This window comes from Sphaeramia orbicularis, chromosome 5, assembly GCF_902148855.1.
Source record: "Sphaeramia orbicularis chromosome 5, fSphaOr1.1, whole genome shotgun sequence".
NCBI classification, from domain to species: domain Eukaryota; kingdom Metazoa; phylum Chordata; class Actinopteri; order Kurtiformes; family Apogonidae; genus Sphaeramia; species Sphaeramia orbicularis.
In genome coordinates, this window is record NC_043961.1 from 961,334 (window position 1) to 984,450 (window position 23,117).

Here is a 23,117-nt window from a genome sequence, read left to right on the forward strand (position 1 = left end):
CAAACTGCAGCAGACCATTGACATGTAGGTTTCCTTCTTTAGAGAATATTCAGAAACTTGGTTCATGATATCCTACGGCTTCCCCCCCCCCACCCCCCCACCACCACCACCACCACCACCAGAACTCTAACCCCAGTTAGAATATAGAATAGAATAGAATAACATCATAGACCGTCACGTTACCTACGTTATATGTCCACATGTATTTCTGGGCACAAATTTATGCATCCCAAGCGTCTTCTGTCTCTTGCATTGGGGGGGGGGGGGGGGGGTCTACTGTGCACGCACCTAGACTAAAGTCTGATCATGAAGAGCTAATTGTCTATTCAAGCAGCATTTGGGTCTGTGTGAAAAACAAACGGGCAGCCACAGAAGGTATGGAATGTATGATTATACAGTGGGAACTATAGAAGTGCACAGACTGAATAGTAAATACCTCTGAGTTACCGCTGAACACAGAAAGTGACTGAGTCAAGCACACAAAGTTGTCAAACACAGGCCTAGATCTCTGCTGTATCCTGTTGTTTCTGATTGTACATTATTTGAAATGCAGTGGATTTCAATGCCATAACTGAGGACGACCTTATTAAAACCAAATATTGGCTTTGGTTCCAAAAGTGATCACATTAGTGAGGTTCAACTGTATTCATTTTATTAGTGTATAATAATAATAATAATAATAATAATAATAATAATAATAATAATAATAATAATAATACATTTTAAAAAGTGAAAAAAATAGGATATGAAATACCCAAATCTTATAAGGTACTGTACTTGGGACTTTTGATGGGTGAGGTAGTACAAAAAGAGGATCACTGTGGTAAAACAGGTGACCATACACACGTATTTTGGGACTGTCTGAGCTTGTTTATATACTGGAAAAATATCAAAGAAGAAATTGAAAGAATTATAAAAAGAGAAGTCCCTTCAAATGTTTTGTTCTATTTACTTGGAGTCAAACTGGTCAATGATTTTAATGCAGAGCAGAGATATATTTTACATATTTTACTATTGATTGCTAAAAAATAGTAACAGTAAATTGGAAGAGTGTCAAGTCACCAACGGTAACAGAATGGAAACAAAGACTGAAACAAGTGTACACTATGGAAAGAATGACTGCATCATTACAAATGAAAATGGATGTTTTTAAGCGGAGATGGCACATGGTCGAAGACTATTTGTATAATTAAACTTTTTGGGTTGTTGACGAGAATTGCTCTTATAAGCCCTGACATGAGGTGTTTTGCATTTATATAGATGTGTACATATGTATACAAATATATGAATATTTCGATATTTGGCAATGTATCTATAGATGTAGTATAATATTTGTAACAATAATAATACTATGTGGTGTAATTTATTTATTTATTTATTTTATTTATGTCTTGTCTCAGATGTTTTGTTCTGTTTTATATTGTGCAAAAATCTAAATAAAAAGTTCAAAAAAAAAAAAAAAAAAAAAAGTACCTAAATAAAATATTGTTATCTGCAAGTAAAAAGTCCATCACAAGATTGTATTACAAACTAACAACCCCGACCATGGACCAGTGGGCGTGCACTGTGGAGCACATTTATATTATGGAGAGACTGACTCACAAACTGAGACTGCAAGAGTCCCAATTTGATAACAAGTGGGAAAAATGGACAAATTATAGAAGGTAGGAAGACGACACCACCACCATTTCTTCTACTACTGGACATCAAAGACATGATGATTCATCACAAGGTTGAATACTCAACAGTGTGTATGTGTTTCACCTTTCCACTGCAATAGTTCAAGAAAACTTGAATTAAAAAAAGTTTAAAAAAAAAGTGATTTGGAGCATTCATAAAGGTACCAGAGCTCCAACCCTGGACCCTACCATCCTCCTGCCCCCCCGCCCTCCATTTTTTTCTGGATCCACCGCTGATGATATCAATGACACATTTGTGTAAGTGAACTTTACATTAGCATATGTCACAGTTTGTGCTGTTGGAAAAACTCTGAAAACTGAGCTTTATGGGAAATATGATGTTATTATAGTAATTTAACTCACACCTCTACCTGAAGGAAAGCAGCCCAGTGGCTACCACTGAATACATGGATGGATGGATGGATGGATGGATGGAGTCATTAAGCAGCACCAATCACTGTTGGTCTTCACAAACACTATCTAACACTAATATAATCAACAAGTAAAAATTAAACTACAAACATAAATAAATACAAGAATCTACAGTTATACAGAAAATAAACTCCTCTGTGCTGATCTGTTTGTAGGAGATGGGGGATACAAAGTATAGAGATGTAAAAAATAACTGCATGATATTGAAACTTCCAAATATTCTAGAAAAATGGGCAAAATTACTGATTTGCAGGACATTTAACTAACATTAACATTAACATTTAGCTTTATTATAGTCCAAATAAGCAAAAATGTCTGGACAGATGTTTTGAGGCTCAGGCTTTAAAGGGTTAAAACAAATATAATTGTGAATTATTATTATTTGTTAAAACTGTTGGTAAAATGCTGACAAAAAGTACAATACAAAACATCCTTGAACCTACAGTTTCACACTGATTTGACAGTTTTCTGACATTTGATATGAACGTTGTGTCAAATCTCTGAGCTCTAACAGGTCATCATCTGTTACAGGTATCAGTTTTACGTACAGTTCAACCTGACAGTGAACTCACCGTGGGCATCGTTCAGAGCGACGGACCTCAGGACCAGCAGAACCAGAAACAGCGCCATCGTCTGGACCCAGTGGACTACGACGGAAGCACGAACAGATCAAGAGGAGTCTGATGTACACCTGAAGAAAAAACCAAACAGATCCAGTAGAAGTGAGTGAATGAAGGGAAATCAGCTGTCGATTATATGAATATGAGTAAAATCAAATCCCAGACACTGATAAATACAGTAGTTATTAAACTTCTATCTGTGACACATGGTGATTACATCTGCTTTACATTAAAAGGCTCTAGATGTTCCATTTCTACTTTCAAATAGTAAAAAATAACCTTAAATTATCAACATTTTGAAGTTGTGCCAAAGATGTCAATATATAGAATTGCAGAGATATGATGTAAATTTATTTCCATTGATTGGCCGGGGGGATTTATGTAACCACTAGAGGGAGTAGTGAGTCACTGTAGCCTTGAGCCTGCCGATCTCATTGAAAACTTATAGACAAGAAATAATTAGAATCTGATGAAACTAAACAACAACCAAACCATAAAATAACTTTTAGAGCAGTGGTTCTTAACCTGGGTTCGATGGAACCCTAGGGGTTCGGTGAGTCGGTCTCAGGGGTTCGGCGGAGGTCAAGACACACACTCGACTCATTAGTCAGGTGTGTGTGTCGGGCTAGGTCCGTGTATGTAAACAAACGGCTTCGGAGACTCTTTCTCTGATTGACATCCAATATACGCGGTGTACTGTTGTTGCTTATAGCACTACAACACATCCACAAGTGTTTATAATCTCCTCCACTCGTCTGACGATGAATTATTCGAGTATTTTCCACATCGCTGTCATGACTTTTGCTACTTCCTCTTAACCACAGAGGCAGACATGTGTAGCGTTTGTTTACATTTTTCGGTCACTGCACTGGTCAGTTACGATCATGTGACAACTGATGCACCGTCGCGGATGGAGAAATCGTATTACGCTAAAGCTGAGCTAGTGCCGTAATAAAACAACGATCACAAAAATACTGAAGGAGTATAACAAGAACTTTTTTTTGATACACTACATGCAGTTATCTTTTTTTTTTTTTATGTCAAAATTGCGTGGTTCGGAAAGTTCGGAGTGAGATGAAACGAAAACCGGGCTGACCTGACGGCCTACACATACACATACACAACAGCAGAAGTCACACTGATTTGCAGTAAATATTCATTATTATTGTAGCCTGATGGAAATTAGGTGATGGGTGTGTGTTAAAATGTTCAAAATGATAAATAGCATAAATACAATAAGTTCATTATTGGAATACATAAGGTTAAAAATGAAAACCATTTCAGTGTGGTAGTATTAAAAAAGATCATGTCTTTGTGAAAAGGTATGGAATTTGTTGTGAGTTCATGCACTGTATTGGTTTTGTTCTTTGAGCACAGTGATGTTAATGCACAGTTCATTTTGTGCACCAGTGAAACATATGCCTGTGTCTTGAATTTGAAAAAAATCATATTGTATTTTTTAATAAAGAAGGGTTCGGTGAATGTGCATATGAAACTGGTGGGGTTCAGTACCTCCAACAAGGTTAAGAACCACTGTTTTAGAGTCAAAGAAAAGAGGTGGTAAAAATAGAAGCACCACTGTTTCCACTGAAGATGACTCAAAATTAAAAGAATGGATCCAATTAGATCAAATATGGACATAATTATAAAGGATTTAGATCACATCATCACACCACACAATGTGGGAGAACATGTTCGTCTTTTTGCTTTTCCTGTCATTTCTCTTTGGAATCATCTTCACCTATTTTGTATCTGTTGCCTTATTTTTGTCTTATCATTTTATCTTATCGTCATTTTCATGGTTTTGTGTCATTTACAGATAATTTAATATCACTAATTACCGTCTATTTTCCTCCGTCTTTCTCTCAAGAACATAAATTGTCTTTTAAACTAAAAGGATGTGACATTTTCTGTGAAAATAAGGATTCAAGATTCCAAGCGTTTATTTTCATGTGTAAAGTATAGAAACAGGTTTCAGGGGCAGCCATGGAGTAGACGGCTGGAGAGCCGGTTTGTGATTGATGGGTCACCGATTCGATTCCCTGGACTGGCAGAGAGTTGTTGGCTGATGTGCCCTTGAGCAGGGCACTTAACTTAAAGGCAAAAGACAAATTTCAGGTGGTGCATGTTTACGTGTGAACCTGCTGACAAAAATAAAGATTATTCTTCTTCCCTGTACAATGAAAATCTTACTTTGCCTTCCACACTGAATGCCACAAGAATTTAAGAGAAGTATAAAAATATAAATATAAAAAAATTGGAATAGAATAATTTATCAAGGACTTACACAACCAAAACAAAGTGGCATTTAGAAAATGAGCATAAAAATATAGACTACTATTACTAAGAGAAAAATATATATTGACATAAATGTGGAACATGTGGTAATTGTGCAGAGTGTCAGAGGTAAATGGCAGACAGCATGTGCAAAACTGCCTGAGGTAGGTGAGATGTTCATGTGCAAAACTGTAGAGATCAACAGTATGAACAGTCAGCGTCAGCAGTATGAGATATGATGAACAGTCTGATCAAAGTGTCAGTGAAGGAGACAGGAGATATTTAGTGTGAAAAAACTATGGAGATGTGGGGGAAAAAAATTTACCACAAAACTTCCAGAACTTTTTAAAGTCAAATTGTGCAAAAACATCCAAGAGCACAAAGGGTTAAAAGAAATATGATTTATTACAATTTGTCAAAACGTTTGGATGAAAAACTGGCTAAATGTTCCTGTTCCTGCTGTTGTGTCTTTAATACCAATAATTAATGTCACAAACCATCCTTTAAAATAAAATGATGTGTCATTTACTGTGAAGATGTTCAATATCTGAGGGGATTTTCAGTCGAGATGCTATCTTTGACCACTTCATTCAGGTCTGGATGAATAAATCACAAAAAGTTGAGAAAACAAAGTAATCAAAACCAGGAAAAAGAAGAAAGAGAAGAAGAGAACGGAGCAGAGGAAGTAAAGAAGAGCAAACTGTGAACCACTAAATGCAAAGCCTTCAAATGGGTTTATTCTGTAATGGAATCGAGGCAGAAAGAAGTGGATCATGTGTCTGGTAACGACAGTCTTACTACCGCAAACACTCCAGCCAATCAGATTAGAGTTCAGAGTTAAAGTGTGACGGATGTAAAGACACGCTTCAGCTTCAGCTTCAGCTTCAGCTTCAACCATATCCTGAACATCACAGCGATCAGACGACCTTCATCATCTGGTCTGAGGTTCATTTGTCATAAGATGCGTTTCTAACACGACTGAGTTTGACTGAAACCACAAACAGGATCAGGACCAGAACTGAAACACTCATTCATACATTTTCAGTGAATCTGCAGCTGGGATGAAGCTGAATTTATGCATTTTTAAGATATTTTTCAATGTGTTTTTGGTCAAATTTCAAACCTTACATTCACATAAATAACAGCATCACAGTTCTGGAGCAACGGCAACATGGAGTTTTGTCATTCAGCAATAAAATATTTTAAAAAACCATCCAGATATTGACCCGTTCACGTCCACACTAAAACAACCAACAACACGAAACAGTGACATGAGTCAGGTTTGAGCTTGTTCACCTACACCAATACTCAACAGTGAGTTAGAAAGCCAGCAACCCAGAGGTTAAACTGGAACTGCAGTGGACAATAGTGATGTCCCAATCTGGATTATTTTGCTTCCAATACAATTTTTTTTTTTTTTATGATTAGTTTTGCCGATACCAATCCGATACTTTTTACTATGAAATTTGGATTTAAATTTGGAGTCACTGTTTATAGTTTATTATGCTATTATTTTACTTGAGCTCACAATTGGGCTGAATGTGGAAACTGAACTAAAACAAGAATGATACCTTTGACTGTTAATAACTTAAGTATAATTTTTGCACTGCATAACCAGGCCCAGATCGGCCCAATCTCGTGACTAAATCTCTAAATCTTCTAAAAAAAACCTGCCAGATCAGCAGCCGATACCAATCTTTAGATCGGATTGGGACATCCCTAATGGACAACAGTGCAAATTTGTAAATATTGTACTTTCTGCTCCACTTTTAGTGCAGATCAGATGAATGATGTTGGATTCCGGGTCATGGTTTGGGTCAGAACACCTGGTCCGGTTCCAGCCTGACTGGTCTGTTTACATACAGGAGTAGATCTACTTCAATCCCATTATCTGGATGTCGAACAAACATATTTACATGTAGTTTTAAAGTCTGGTTTTAATCAGACTAACATAATGATTCAGTTTTTTAATTGTCATATAAACCTACTGAGTGTGTTCCATGTAAACACCATGACCTGAATATGATCAGAACCAGGATACTAGTACATATGTAAAGAAAATGAGACGAAACACAAAACAAAAAAGGACAAAAATTACCTTAAGACAGTTATGTGTATTTTTAAATACCTCAGAATATTTCATTAATCTACAGTCGAACATTCACAACTGACACTGGATGAACTGAGTTTTTTTAACATGCAGACTAAACCGCTGGTATTCTTTTATGTATAAATGTATTTTAGGTCTGCTTCCATCATATTTGCTGGTCTACATCTGTGGGAATGACTTAAATAACTACAGTCTCTGATCCCAGGATCTGTTATCCCTACAAGTTCTAAAAGTCAGAACAGAACTGGGAAAGAAAGCTTTTAAATGTTCTGCTCCTGCTGCCTGGAACAACCTACAGAAGGAGATTAAACTGGAGGAACTGGTCTGTTTAAATACATTCAAAGTCATTATAAATGGATGGGAAAAGGATAACTGGAGGGTTTTCTAATCGATTGAATCAGGTTCTGCTTCGAGATGCTTTTAAGGCTCATTGTTGTTACACGTTTAGTACGTTTTAAATTATTGATGGTGTTTTATATGTATGTTCTTAGTTTAGTGATGTATGTATGGTTTTAGAAGTCACTTTTATTGTGTTTTCCGTATATTTTTAGTGTGGATGATGTATGTAAGATTTAATGCATGTATGTGATTTCTGTTTGTGTAACTTCTGCTGCTGTCTCGGTCAGGACACTTTGAAAAAGACATTTTTAATCTCAATGAGCGTTTTCCTGGTTAAATAAAGGTTAAATAAAAAATAATGATAAACGTTTGTTTAACAACAAAACCTACAGAGCAGCTGAAGGTTTGGACTGTGTTTGAGTCCAGTCCCTCAGCTGAGCAGAACCAGCATCATTCTGTGTGTCGGCAGAACCCGGCGCCCTCAGGACCTCATTTAGGTATCGTTTCACCTGCTTCACTCTTACGCCAACATGCAGCTTTCCATCTGAAAAACTATTTATTAAATCCCACTAAAACCCTCCTCCAGTGGAGCTGATGAATCGCTCCGGTGTCGACCTGGGCCTTGACTGACGTCGTAAACAGAACCTCCGCAGACCCGTTCAGCCAGCCAGACCCTCCATATCTGCACAGCTTTGTTTTGTTCTCTGGAGTTTGTTCAAAGGTCGCTCAAAGACGGCAGCAGAAAAAGTCAAACTGACTCCATTTAACGTCTGTTCATTGATTCAAGACAGATCTGTTCAGCTATAGCACAGATGTCAAACATAAGGCCCGGGGGCCAAATCCAGCCCACCAAAGGGTCCAATCCGGCCCGTAGGATGAATTACACTGAAGATGGTGTAAAAATCATTTTAATTCAGGTTCACACACAGAACAATTAATCTCAGTTGGGTCAGACCAGTAAAATATTATCATAATAACCTATAAATAATGAAAACTGCAGATTTTATGTTTGTTTTCGTGTAAAAAACAAAGTAAAATTACATGAAAATGTTTATATTGTTCCGAGGTGTTCCGGGCATGTCCCACCGGGAGGAGACCTTGGGGAAGACCCAGGACACATTGGAGAGACTATGTCTCTCGGCTGGCCTGGGAACGCCTCGGGGTCCCCCCGGAAGAGCTGGAGGAGGTGTCGGGGGAGAGGGAAGTCTGGGCGTCCCTGGTTAGACTGTTACCCCCGCGACCCGGCCCCGGATAAGTGGTGGATAATGGATGGATGGATGTTTATATTAACAAACTATCTTACAAAAGATGTGAATAAACTGAAATGTCTTAAGAGAAGCACATGCAATTTTACCAATATTCTGCCTGTTATTAAATCTTTTGTGTATTTGTTGTTGTAATGTAAGTTGTAATGTACATGTGTAAATGATAAACTGAGGCAGAAAACTGTTAAAATTGCACTTGTTTTTCTGAAGACATTTCAGGTTGTTCTTGTTATTCAGATTTTTAAGGAAACGTTGTAGATGTAAACATTATTATCATGTACTTTTACTTTTTTACTGTTGTTATTTCACCGGTCCGGCCCACTGCAGATCATACTGGGCTGAATGTGGAACTGAACTAACATGAGTTGGACAGCCCTGATCTACAGAGTCGAGAATCGAGATGAAAATGACATGAACGACGCAACACGATAGGACGCAAAACATGTCAAACATGGAACAAGACTGAAACATCATAAACAAAACATGAAAAAATTAACAGGATGGTAAAGGATGAAATGACTCGGAAACTTCATGGAGATAATGAAAATGAAACAAGACGGCAATAACGTAAAAGACGCAATAAGATGAAAACGTGCAAACCATGTCTTGAGAGCTTTTATTTTGTAGTTAACTAGAAAATAAAAGCTCTTAAGACACACATTATACAAGGTCAAAAGTTAAAGATTAACTCATTTCATCATCCCTATAGAAGAACTGTCTCTGCATTTTACTCATCTTAAAACACACAGCACCTAGCATTAGCATTAGCATGCACTGAAGCTGCTCAGGGACTTTCATCGATGTTTTATACTGAACTGACACGAGAATTTTCCCATGTCTATCGAAGTACTGACACGTGTATGAGCTTATATTTTATGTGTGCTGATACATGGATGTTTATGTGATAAACCTCTTATACAGTTCTTATTCTGCTCTCTTGGCTGTCTGTGTGCTTATTACATTTATGAGCTGTGGAAATGATTAACTACAAAATAAAAGCTCTAGCATAATTAAAGGTTAAGGTTAATTCACTGAAGGAAAACTCAGTTTCTGCATTTTCCTCATCCTAAAACATTAGCATTAGCGATTAGCATTAGCACATTGAAGAGCCAACTCCAGATCTTCATCAATACCCTGTTTACCCTGTTCAAGGACACTGACGGGACAATTAACCTATGTTTATCAAAAATAGAAGATATTATTTGAAGTACTTTGGCCATGGTAATGCTACAGTACAACACATTCTTGAAGAACATCACTTAACAGCTGAACAAGCCAATTATCGAACAACAGAACACAATCCAAACAAGTGTATTACATTGAAATGATTCAGACTAAAACCAAATACAACAGAATAGAATGTCTAGTCACTGTACAGATACAACGAAATTAAAAAAGTGCAATCGTCCTAGGTGCCATAAAAAATATAAATAATGTATATGAAAGAGTATTAAAAAGATAAATAAATAAAGCAGAAGGTAATGGATGGATGGAAAGAGTATAAAAACTAAAATATAAAAGAAAAAACCCTGATGGCATAAATATCTAAAAAAAAAAAAAAGCAGCATAAAAAAGTGTTACTAGAAGTATAAAAGACACATAAAACATCATCATCCTGGACAACATTCAGCACTCCACACAGTTAACTAATGCCCAGCAGTATTCAGTGCACTTCTGGCCCTGGGATCAAAACTGTCCAAATGGGAGGAAGCAAAAGGCTGAACTTGTTGGACCTCTTGAAAAGCACAAAGACAGTCGAGAAAAGGCAATAAAAACTAAAAAATCGGACCAATGGCCCTGTATCTTAGCGGCCAAATTCAAAGCTTTGGGAAATGTCTCCAGATCCATTTCTTCTCCCCCAGTTCTGTGTATTTATTCTATTACAGAAATAGTCCATGTTTTGCTCATATTCCAATCAGATCTGTAAAAAATTCAAATTCACACTTGATATCACTGATACTGATTTATTGGATCGATCCACTTCCTATCTGTTAGAATGGGAACATATGTCAAAGTCGCACCAAATTCAGAATCAGATCCAGATGGGAATAATTTCAATCCCTTGTGTTGACATCCTCATACAGAAGCTGTAGACCAAATTTAAAGTCAATCAGAACTGGAGTTTAAGAGAAAAAGACGGTTGAAATGTTTTCCCCATCAGAGCCCATGTTAAATTTTGCGTCAGTTCCAGATCCAGAAGAAGATCCTGATCAGCATGTGGACATTCTGTTTAGGTCATCTCCCCATCAGGCTGGACTGGAGACATTTACACTGGAGATCATTTATATTTACTGAGTTATTGCATCCATCCACTTCCTATCTGTTATAATGGGGACATTTTTCAAAGTGGCACCAAATCCAGAATCAGATCCGGATCCAAATAATTTCACTAACTTTTGTTGACATCATCATAAAGAAGCTGTATACCAAGTTTGAAGTCAATCGGAATTGTAGTTTCGGAGAAGAAGACGATTGAAATTTTTGTAACGGACGACGACAAACGACACCACATGACGACAACAGTTTACGGTCTGTCGGCCGGTAAACTAAAAACTGAGTTTTATCACCAACACATCCCTGTATCAGCACAGATAAAATACAAGATCATACATGTGTCTGTACCTTCACCTCACATTCAGTATTTGTTTCTCATTGAAGACACTGGAAACCTGGTGTGGCTTCATGTTGGACCAGATGGTGTCCACTCTGTCCACCTGTCTGTCCACTCTGTCCACCTGTCTGTCCACTGTGTCCATCCGTCTGTCCACTGTGTCTGTCCACTGTGTCCACCTGTCTGTCCACTGTGTCCATCCGTCTGTCCACTGTGTCCATCCGTCTGTCCACTGTGTCCACCTGTCTGTCCACTGTGTCCATCCGTCTGTCCACTGTGTCCACCTGTCTGTCCACTGTGTCCATCCGTCTGTCCACTGTGTCCACCTGTCTGTCCATGTCTTGTATGTGGAGTCCTGTGCAGTAAACTGAACTGTGCTTATATTATATTGTCATACTGGTGGTCGACAGTCGCGTGCCGCTGCACATGCCCTTTTCTAAAAGCAGAACATTCGACCTTTGGAAAAACCGTCAGCGTTCAAACATGTTGTGCATGGAGGTTATTCATGTGCAGGTTTCACAGACCCTCTGGCCTACCTCTGGGGTTTCTATCTCTGGTCCAACAGTCTGAAGCAGCCGGCGTCGACTCTGCAAAACCTAGGAGTCTATTTCAATTTTTTTTTTCTTTCTTATGAGTCTATTTGAAGACGTGGAAGGTTTCAGAGCGTCTCCTCACTTCTGTTGGATGGATTTATGAACATGTATGTTTTCAGTGGAGTCAACCTTCACCCACTGCCTCCACCTTCTGTGGGTTTCACTAACGCTCCAGATCTCCACTGTTCTTCTGAGAAATCCACCTGATGCAACAGATCTGCACCACAGCCTCTGGTTTTAGTCCAGTGTTCATTTACTTTAAGGATCACAACCAGATCCAGATCCTGGATCAGAAGGATGTTCCCAAAAAGGACTGACTGACAAGTAGAAACACTGACAAATACCTTATTTTTGGATTTTACGTAATTTGACTCATGTATAGATTAATGTCGAGCTTCATTTTCTTTCACAACATTAAATGAAAAAAAGAAAATGATTTGCTTTGTTTGTTCATTTCATCATTTTCATCTTTCATTTAGAGCCACCAACATCTGTCTGGTTTCTTTCTTTCAGTTTCATCCCTTTGACCCTGTTTTATAAAAAGGACACATTTACAAACCGTAGGAGGCTGGATTTGCTGTTTCAGTTGATGTGCAGCTGCAAAAGACGCTGAGTAGAGGAAGTCTGGTGTGATTCATACGTTCAGTCGCAGCCAATCACACTGCAGCTCTGAACACAACTGATGATCCGCCCAATCATGTCATTTTATGGAAAAACACAAGCTTAATAACCAGTCGATCTGAGACTAAATATAAAACCCAACCACTGGTGAATGGTTCAACCCCATGGAGTGGTTTAATAATAAACTGGCAGAAGAATCAACCAGGTGTTGAAGAAAATAGACCAAGAAGAGATGAGTTAACAACATCTATTATCATTTAAAGCACAGGGTCAAACAAGTTTTTTTTTCCTGAACCAGACTTCTAGACGTGGACAGACCTGATCCAGACCTACAGACACCTGGACAGACCTGATCCAGACCTACAGACACCTGGACAGACCTGATCAGGACTTCTAGACGTGGACAGACCTGATCCAGACCTACAGACACCTGGACAGACCTGATCCAGACTTCTAGACGTGGACAGACCTGATCCAGACCTACAGACACCTGGACAGACCTGATCCAGACCTACAGACACCTGGACAGACCTGATCCGGACTTCTAGATATGAGGACAGACCTGAACCAGTCCTACAGAGACCTGGACAGACCTGATCCAGACCTACAGACACCTGGACAGACCTGATCCAGACCTACAGACACCTGGACAGACCTGATCCAGACTTCTAGACGTGGACAGACCTGATCCAGACCTACAGACACCTGGACAGACCTGATCCAGACCTACAGACACCTGGACAGACCTGATCCAGACCTACAGACACCTGGACAGACCTGATCCAGACCTACAGACACCTGGACAGACCTGATCAGGACTTCTAGACGTGGACAGACCTGATCCAGACCTACAGACACCTGGACAGACCTGATCCAGACTTCTAGACGTGGACAGACCTGATCCAGACCTACAGACACCTGGACAGACCTGATCCAGACCTACAGACACCTGGACAGACCTGATCCGGACTTCTAGATATGAGGACAGACCTGAACCAGTCCTACAGAGACCTGGACAGACCTGATCCAGACCTACAGACACCTGGACAGACCTGATCCAGACCTACAGACACCTGGACAGACCTGATCCAGACTTCTAGACGTGGACAGACCTGATCCAGACCTACAGACACCTGGACAGACCTGATCCGGACTTCTAGATATGAGGACAGACCTGAACCAGTCCTACAGAGACCTGGACAGACCTGAACCAGTCCTCCAGACACCTGACAGACCCGTCAGGATGCCTCCACTCCTGCTCTTCAGGGTAAATCATGAAACTGCCAGAACGTAAGAAGAGTTAAGGCTTCACTGAATAACCACATGTAGGGAAAACCCGGATCCTGTACCCTAAACTGGATGGATGTGGATCCACTGAGGACATTACAGACCATGATAAAGAGTTCCGACTGATAAGGATCATCACAGTGTGACCTCTGACCCCTGAAGCAGCTTCAGCTTCTCATCCATCATCTGATCCACAGCAGCTGCAGGATGACTTCATCCAAACTGAGGCTGACTTCATCCAAACTGAGGCTGACTTCATCCACACTCAAACACTTCTATTATCTGACAGTGTTTGATCGTCACTGAACAACAGACGCTCTGTGAGTCCACTTCACCACTTCTGGCCCTGAAACATTTACTGGACTGAAAATCCTCCATGTACACAGAACTATTCACAACCAAAAACCACCCAAACCACAGGCTCTGGACTCGATGTGTGCGGGATGAATAAGCAACGAAAACAGGTGGTTTGTCTGAATTCATGAGTGACGATGTGTGGTTTAAGAATCCACAAATGGAGATGATTAAACTGAATAAAACCCTCCAACTAAAATGGACTTTACTGCAGCAGTAAATATGAATAAGAGCCATTGTTTTTTTGGGGCGGTTTTTTGCAGTTCATAATCTGACTCACTGATTCTTGAAGTAGTCATTAATTTCAGCCCTAATGAACACTGGAAATAAAAAGTATACATATTGCAGTAATTTGAGAATATTTTCTAGTTTTTATAAGTTGATTCTTCCCTCAGTCTCTGAATAACAGCCAGAAGTGGCTCCAGACGATCTGAGTTTGACACCCTGGCTGAGACAAATGGACTTAAACACATTAAGTCACATGCAAGGTTCTAACAGTTTTAGATTTTTCATTCTAGTTTTGTTTTATTTAGTTCTGACTTTTTTTTCTCTAATTCAGTTTGTTTTAATTCATTTTTAGAGCAGGTTTGATAGTTACCTCCGCCAAGGAGGTTCTGTTTTTGCCAGGGTTTGTTTTTTGTCTGTCTGTCTGTCCGATAGTGTGCAACATAACTCAAAAAGTTATGGACAGATTTTGATGAAATTTTCAAGGTTTGTTGGAAATGGGATAAGGAAGAAATGATTAAATTTTGGTGGTGATCGGGGGTGGGGGGGCCCACGGGGGGGCCCATTTCCAACAAACCCTGAAAATTTCATCAAAATCTGTCCACAACTTTTTGAGTTATGTTGCACACTAACGGACAGACAGACAAACAAACAAACAAACAAACAAACCCTGGCAAAAACATAACCTCCTTGGCGTGGGGGGGCCCACAGGGGGGGCCACTGATCAGCCTTGGCGGAGGTCTGCGCTCTCCGAGTGCTTCTAGTTTTTATTAGTTTTCATTTTTTTCTAAATGCTTAGTTGTCGTTCAGTTGTAGTTCAGTTGTAGTTTAGTTGTAGTTTAGTTGTAGTTCAGTGTTAGTTCAGTGTTAGTTTAGTTGTAGTTTAGTTGTAGTTTAGTTGTAGTTCAGTTGTAGTTCAGTTGTAGTTTAGTTGTAGTTCAGTGTTAGTTCAGTTGTAGTTTAGTTGTAGTTTAGTTGTAGTTTAGTTGTAGTTCAGTTGTAGTTCAGTTGTAGTTTAGTTGTAGTTTAGTTGTAGTTCAGTTGTAGTTTAGTTGTAGTTCAGTGTTAGTTCAGTTGTAGTTCAGTTGTAGTTTAGTTGTAGTTCAGTTGTAGTTTAGTTGTAGTTCAGTTGTAGTTTAGTTGTAGTTCAGTTGTAGTTCAGTTGTAGTTTAGTTGTAGTTCAGTTGTAGTTTAGTTCAGTTGTAGTTCAGTTGTAGTTTAGTTGTAGTTTAGTTGTAGTTTAGTTGTAGTTCAGTTGTAGTTCAGTTGTAGTTCAGTTGTAGTTTAGTTGTAGTTCAGTTGTAGTTCAGTTGTAGTTCAGTTGTAGTTCAGTTGTAGTTCAGTGGTCTCTTTTCTCTTCTTCTCTGTGCTCCTATTCAAATCAATCCCAGACAGGACTCTGCTGCTTTAGTCTCCATGTTTCCAGGTAGAGTGGGGACCAGAAGACGACTGGAAACCACAAGTGAACACAAGTGACGGAGCAAAAAGTGTCGTATGGAGACAGCACAGAAAACTGAGAGAGACAAAGAAATCCATTGAACATCAATCTGACACTGACAAAGACCAAAACCAAGGGAATTTGATCCAGAATTTGTATCCGTTTTAGTTAGTTTAGTAAACACACAATACAGTTTCAGTTATTGTTTTTTCTTTTAATCATAGTTTTTTTTTTTATTTCAGTTAACAAAAAGGTTTTTTCAATTCTAGTTTTCGTCGTTTCGTTCGTTTTCGTTAACGATAATAACCTTGGTCATATGAGGAGAAAACAGGATCATTTGTTCATGTCCCGGCTGCAGACGAGGGAAAAATGCGACAGCTCATTCAAAAAGCCACGGATTCAAGAAAATCCATAAAGTCTGAAGTGTCCGGAACCGGAACGATCATCAGGAAGTCAAAGGAACTAACGGACGTGTTAAAAGCTGCTGCTGGGAATGAATGATGTCCTCTAGTCAGGTTCGTCCCTGGTGAAGGACACAGCAGACGGTCTCAGGTCCATAAATGCACCACGCGTGACCTCTGACCCCCATGAGAAGCCTCCGTCTCCTCTGACTTCCTGTCCCGACCGCAGATGAGCGATGTCCGACTGGAGGCCGGAATAAGGTCAGTCAGGTCCAGGATGGGCCGATCCCAGAGACCTTCAGAGACACAGGGTTTGTTTTCTCCTCCTGGGCTTTTATTTATGACGGCGCTCCATGAACTGACCCAGAAACTTTTACACCGACACACATTTGGTCCCAATTTTAGACTCTGAGCCTTTTCTGTATTTCGTAACCTTCGAAGTAGGACTGATCAGTGATGTTAACGAGATAAAAACACATGCACATCAGGTGAAATCACAAAGTTCAATCGATGTCAGATCATTATTTCTTTAAAGTTCGGAGGATGATTTATGATTCAGATTTAAAGTTATTTATGAGAAATAAAGACGCAACAAGATGTAAACAATGTAAAAGAGGCAACAAGATACAACAAAACGGAAACAACATAAAGACAAAAACGACAAATGACACAACAAAACTGAAATGACATGTAAAAAAAAAAAAAAAAAAAAAAGACAAAAATGACACAAATGACTCAACAAAATGGAAATGGCGTAAAAAAAAAAAAAGGTGAAAATGACATGAGAAACTCAACAAAACTGAAATGACGTTAAAAAAAAAGGTGGAAACAACATAAAAGCTGCAACAAAACAGAAACAGCATAAAAAAGATGAAAACAACGTGAAAGACTCAACGAAACGGAAACAACATAAAAAAAGATGAAAAAGACATAAAAGACCAAATAAAACAGAAGCAACGTTAAGAGGCAAAAGACAGAAATAAAGTACAAACTTAATCCAGACAAAAGCCATGTTGTGGACGTGATGATGAAAACAACAGTTTTATGATCGACAAACATTCTGACAAACATTCTGACATTACTAGTGGGGTGAAGTCAAGGGAAAGTTAACATCTGGTCAAATAAATTCAGTTACAATAATCTACCCCAAACTTACAGTTTTGGGTAGGTAATCACTTTTATCTTCAGGAAAATGTATTTTGGAATGAGAAAAAAATTTGTGAAAAAAAAAAAAATAGGCGTTTTCTGAGTGTGAATGTTTGGAAAGTGACCAAGTTTAGTGCCGTCATTCTGGGTTCATTTTATGAACTCTATAAATAAACTACATTTATCCCAAATACATTTATATTTGATTATTATATTATTTATGTCATATTCTAAACACACTGTTTAAAATTAATAAATGCATATATCTATGCAAAAACATTTGAATATAATGTTAATATTATTTGTATGATGTAAATATTGTGAAAAAAAAAAGTATATGATATTGATAATTGAAATAAAAAATGTTTAGTTTAATATTTACTTTTGTTCTCCATCTGTGACGCTGCCATTTTTCAAAACTCTTTCTATTTAGGTTCGATCAAATATTTTTTCCTCTATAACCAGTTATTGGGTTGTAAGATAAAGGGTTTAAGGTTTACACTGAATACATCTGAGGATACAAATGTCAGAGGAACTTCATTTTTGAGAACTTTGTAATTCTTGCAAAAAATAGACGTTAATTTTTTGTCCATTCGTGACGCAGTAGTTTTTCATATTTTGCATTTAAAAATATTTGAAACTAAACTTTGCCCTTTGAGTCTGTTTCAGATGGCATTTAGACCTCTACAGTTCCGTGGAATATTTGTCTGAAACTTGTCTGGTTCAGAAGTTATGAATCAAAAAGTAGTGGGCGGTCCATCTGAGACGGCCTTGACCTCACCCAGTGACAAACTAACATTAACACTAACATCACTGTGCGGATTACACACTTTTGGTGGACCTCTGTGGGCAGGGTAATGGAAGGTTATGTTTAACCTTATTCATCTGGATTTTAGGAATTGATAATCACATTTTCAAACTTATTGATAAATGAGGCTAATGACATTCATTTTGTCTTCTGTTTATGCAATTAAAAAAAAAGAAAAGAAAAGTATTATTGATAAATGACTGAGTTTTGTTTGTGACAGAATTGATTATTTCAGATGTTTTGTTCCAGTCTTATTGTGGTTCCACCTGATCGTGCACACACAGAAAACCGTCCTGTTTGTGTTCTTTAATTGTCTTTCCCAGACTAAAGCCTGTTCATCTGTCCACAACGCCTCCATCCTCAGTCCGTCCTCTCTGTTCAAGTTCTTTGTTTGTTGGATCCAAACGCCTGAACCTTCGTGTGTTTTCTTCACAGACTCCATTATCAATCTATTACAAAGGATTTCCCACAAATCGGTCGTTTCTGTAGATTAGTTAGCGTCGTGAGTAAATGTTTGTCCCTGGTCGAATTAACACTGTAACATAACGTCACACTCGGCTGCTTTCACAATCATTTCCACATTTTCTCATAATGAATAAAATCCAATTTATCCCTTAATTTAATTTCTCTGTTTCTCTGGTGTGAGTTTGGGTGAATTACATGCAAATGTGTTCTTTATCCATATGATACGGTTTCATTTCAGAAACACAGACACTAGATCTGTTTAGTGAACGGTGGAAGAAACGATTAGACAGCGATTATTCATGTGATGGATGATGAGAGCAAATAAATACAGTCATCAGCAGCAGGAACACGAGAACAGACAGGAAAGAGAGTTGAATTAAATATGTCATTTAAATGGACCAGTCAGTGGGCAGAAGTAGTAAGAGTAGTAATAGTAATAGAAATAATAGTAGTAATAGTAGTAATAGTAATAGTAGTAGTAATAGTAGTAATAGTAATAGAAATAATAGTAGTAATAGTAGTAATAGTAATAGTAGTAGTAATAGTAGTAATAGTAATAGAAATAATAGTAGTAATAGTAGTAATAGAAATAGTAGTAGTAATAGTAGTAATAGTAATAGAAATAATAGTAGTAATAGTAGTAATAGAAATAGTAGTAGTAATAGTAGTAATAGTAATAGAAATAATAGTAGTAATAGTAGTAATAGAAATAGTAGTAGTAATAGTAGTAATAGTAATAGAAATAATAGTAGTAATAGTAGTAATAGAAATAGTAGTAGTAATAGTAGTAATAGTAATAGAAATAATAGTAGTAATAGTAGTAATAGAAATAGTAGTAGTAATAGTAGTAATAGTAATAGAAATAATAGTAGTAATAGTAGTAATAGAAATAGTAGTAGTAATAGTAGTAATAGTAATAGAAATAATAGTAGTAATAGTAGTAATAGAAACAGTAGTAGTAATAGTAGTAATAGTAATAGTAGAAGTAGTAATAGTAGTAGTAGAAATAGAAATAGTAGTAGTAATAGTAGTAGTAGTAGTAATAGTAGTAATAGTAATAGTAGAAGTAGTAATAGTAGTAATAGTAACAGAAATAGTAGTAGTAATAGTAGTAATAGTAGAAGTAGTAATAGTAGTAATAGTAATAGTAGAAGTAGTAATAGTAGTAATAGTAACAGAAATAGTAGTAGTAATAGTAGTAATAGTAGAAGTAGTAATAGTAGTAATAGTAATAGTAGAAGTAGTAATAGTAGTAATAGTAATAGTAGAAGTAGTAAGAGTAGTAATAGTAATAGAAATAATAGTAGTAATAGTAGTAATAGAAATAGTAGTAGTAATAGTAGTAATAGTAATAGAAATAATAGTAGTAATAGTAGTAATAGAAATAGTAGTAGTAATAGTAGTAATAGTAATAGAAATAATAGTAGTAATAGTAGTAATAGAAATAGTAGTAGTAATAGTAGTAATAGTAATAGAAATAATAGTAGTAATAGTAGTAATAGAAATAGTAGTAGTAATAGTAGTAATAGTAATAGAAATAATAGTAGTAATAGTAGTAATAGTAATAGTAGAAGTAGTAATAGAAATAGTAGTAGTAATAGTAGTAGTAGTAGTAATAGAAACAGTAGTAGTAATAGTAGTAATAGTAATAGTAGTAGTAATAGTAGTAATAGTAATAGTAGAAGTAGTAATAGTAGTAATAGTAACAGAAATAGTAGTAGTAATAGTAGTAATAGTAATAGTAGAAGTAGTAATAGTAGTAGTAGAAATAGAAATAGTAGTAGTAATAGTAGTAGTAGTAGTAGTAGTAATAGTAGTAATAGTAATAGTAGAAGTAGTAATAGTAGTAATAGTAACAGAAATAGTAGTAGTAATAGTAGTAATAGTAGAAGTAGTAATAGTAGTAATAGTAATAGTAATAGTAGAAGTAGTAATAGTAGTAATAGTAACAGAAATAGTAGTAGTAATAGTAGAAGTAGTAATAGTAGTAATAGTAATAGTAGAAGTAGTAATAGTAGGAATAGTAACAGAAATAGTAGTAGTAATAGTAATAGTAGAAGTAGTAATAGTAGTAATAGTAATAGAAATAATAGTAGTAATAGTAGTAATAGTAACAGAAATAGTAGTAGTAATAGTAGTAGTAATAATAGTAGTAGTAGTAGTAGTAGTAGTAGTAGTAATAATAGTAGTAGTAGTAGTAGTAGTAGTAATAATAATAGTAGTAGTAGTAGTAGTAGTAGTAATAAAAATAGTAGTAGTAGTAGTAGTAGTAGTAGTTGTAGTAGTAGAAATAGTAGTAGTAGTAGTGGTAGTAATAGAAAGAGTAGTAGTAGTAGTAGTAATAGTAGTAGTAGTAGTAGAAATAGTAGTAGTAGAAGTAGTAGTAATAATAGAAATAGTAGTAGTAATTGTAGTAGTAATAGCAGTAGTAGTAGTAGTAGTAAAAACAGTAATAGTAGTAGTAGTAATAGTAGTAGAAATAGTAGTAGTAGTAATAAAAACAGTAGTAGTAATAGTAGTAATAGTAGTAGTAGCAGGTGTTGTAGTGAAAATGACGTAAAAAAGACAAACGACATAAAAACGTAACAAAACAGAAAAAACGTTATAAAAGTTTTTTAAATGACATGCCAGATTGTCCAGTAATTTAAAAACATAATAAGGACAGAATAAGGTTCAGTTTGTGATCCAACCCTCAGTCTGGAAAAAAACAGGTCTTTCCAAACCCTAATGCACTTTCTTTTTTCTCCTTTTTTCTTTCTTCTTCTTTTTAATCCAACCCAAACCCTAATGCACTTTCTTTTTTTTTCTCCTTTTTTCTTTCTTCTTCTTTTTTAATCCAACCCAAACCCTAATGCACTTTCTTTTTTTTCTCCTTTTTTCTTTCTTTTTTCTTCTTCTTTTTAATCCAACCCAAACCCTAATGCACTTTCTTTTTTTTCTCCTTTTTTCTTTCTTCTTCTTTTTAATCCAACCCAAACCCTAATGCACTTTCTTTTTTCTCCTTTTTTCTTTCTTCTTCTTTTTAATCCAACCCAAACCCTAATGCACTTTCTTTTTTCTCCTTTTTTCTTTCTTCTTCTTTTTAATCCAACCCAAACCCTAATGCACTTTCTTTTTTTTTCTCCTTTTTTCTTTCTTCTTCTTTTTAATCCAACCCAAACCCTAATGCACTTTCTTTTTTTTTTCTCCTTTTTTCTTTCTTCTTTCTTCTTCTTTTTAATCCAACCCAAACCCTAATGCACTTTCTTTTTTCTCCTTTTTTCTTTCTTCTTCTTTTTAATCCAACCCAAACCCTAATGCACTTTCTTTTTTTTTTCTCCTTTTTTCTTTCTTCTTTCTTCTTCTTTTTAATCCAACCCAAACCCTAATGCACTTTCTTTTTTTTTTCTCCTTTTTTCTTTCTTCTTTCTTCTTCTTTTTAATCCAACCCTAACCCTAATGCACTTTCTTCACCATAACTGCATTATTATCACATTCATTTGTTTGACGTAAACCTCCAGTAGTGAAGCCTGTCGTACTGAATTTACCCCATTTATGGATCATTTATTCGAGTAAATTTCACTGTATTTGGATATTCAAAACTACAGTTAATGGGGGTAAAAATAGTACAGGTGTAAAACCAGCATGCTGGGTGTTGTACCACATTTACCCACAAATTGCATGTGTGCGAAAACACCAGAAGTAAAACAATAACGGGGTAAAAACTGAACATGACACTTCTCTGAGATCATCAGAAGGTTAGCAGGTGAAGGCATGTTTTTGTACACTGAGCAGCTGTAACAACGACAGGCGAGTGTGTGAGATAAAGTGATCCTAGTGTTAATGGACTGGACCATAATAGGTGGACCACCATGAGTAGAGTTTCCCTACAGGACAGATCTAGAAGAAACCAAGAAGAATGAAGTGCACGCACAAAACCTGTGGACTGAGGATCATGAATGACCTCCACCAAGAAGGTCATGTTCCCATGGGGTTGGTCTGTTTGTCTGTTCGCAAAGTTATGGACGGATTTGGATGAAACTTTCAGGAAATGTTGACACCGGCACAAGGAACAAATGGTTAAATTCTGGAGGTGATCGGGGAACGGGGGGGGGGGGGGGGGGGGGGGGGGTGAAATTTTCCGAAAATGTTGATCTCAGTGTTTTTCTAGTTATTACTATTTTTGTCATTAAATGTTATAATTAAATTACTAAAGGTTGTTCCAGTGTAGTTATTTTCTTTCCTTAAAAATGCAGAACAGAAACTGACCAACCTGCCCCCCCCCCCCACACACACACACACACACACACGACACACTGCCACACTAAGAAATCAATTCCACAGAAACACTGGATTATCAAAACATACAGTTCATGGGTTTTATCGTATGTTTGTTACCTTGTGTTTCACCTGTTCTAATGTCATACTAAAAAACTGACATTGCGATTTTTTTTAACCCTGCGACAT

The 23,117-nt window shown here is 36.9% G+C and overlaps 1 protein-coding gene across 1 annotated transcript in view; it reads right to left on the bottom strand.

Moving 5' to 3' along the window:
• Positions 1-23,117, bottom strand: part of cntn2 (contactin 2) — an 87,850-nt gene that overhangs the window by 50,578 nt on the left and 14,155 nt on the right. The window contains exon 2 of the mRNA XM_030134929.1: positions 2,684-2,802. Within this exon, the coding sequence (XP_029990789.1) occupies positions 2,684-2,741 (58 nt within the window). The 5' untranslated portion in view covers positions 2,742-2,802. The remainder of the gene's footprint in view (positions 1-2,683; positions 2,803-23,117) is intronic.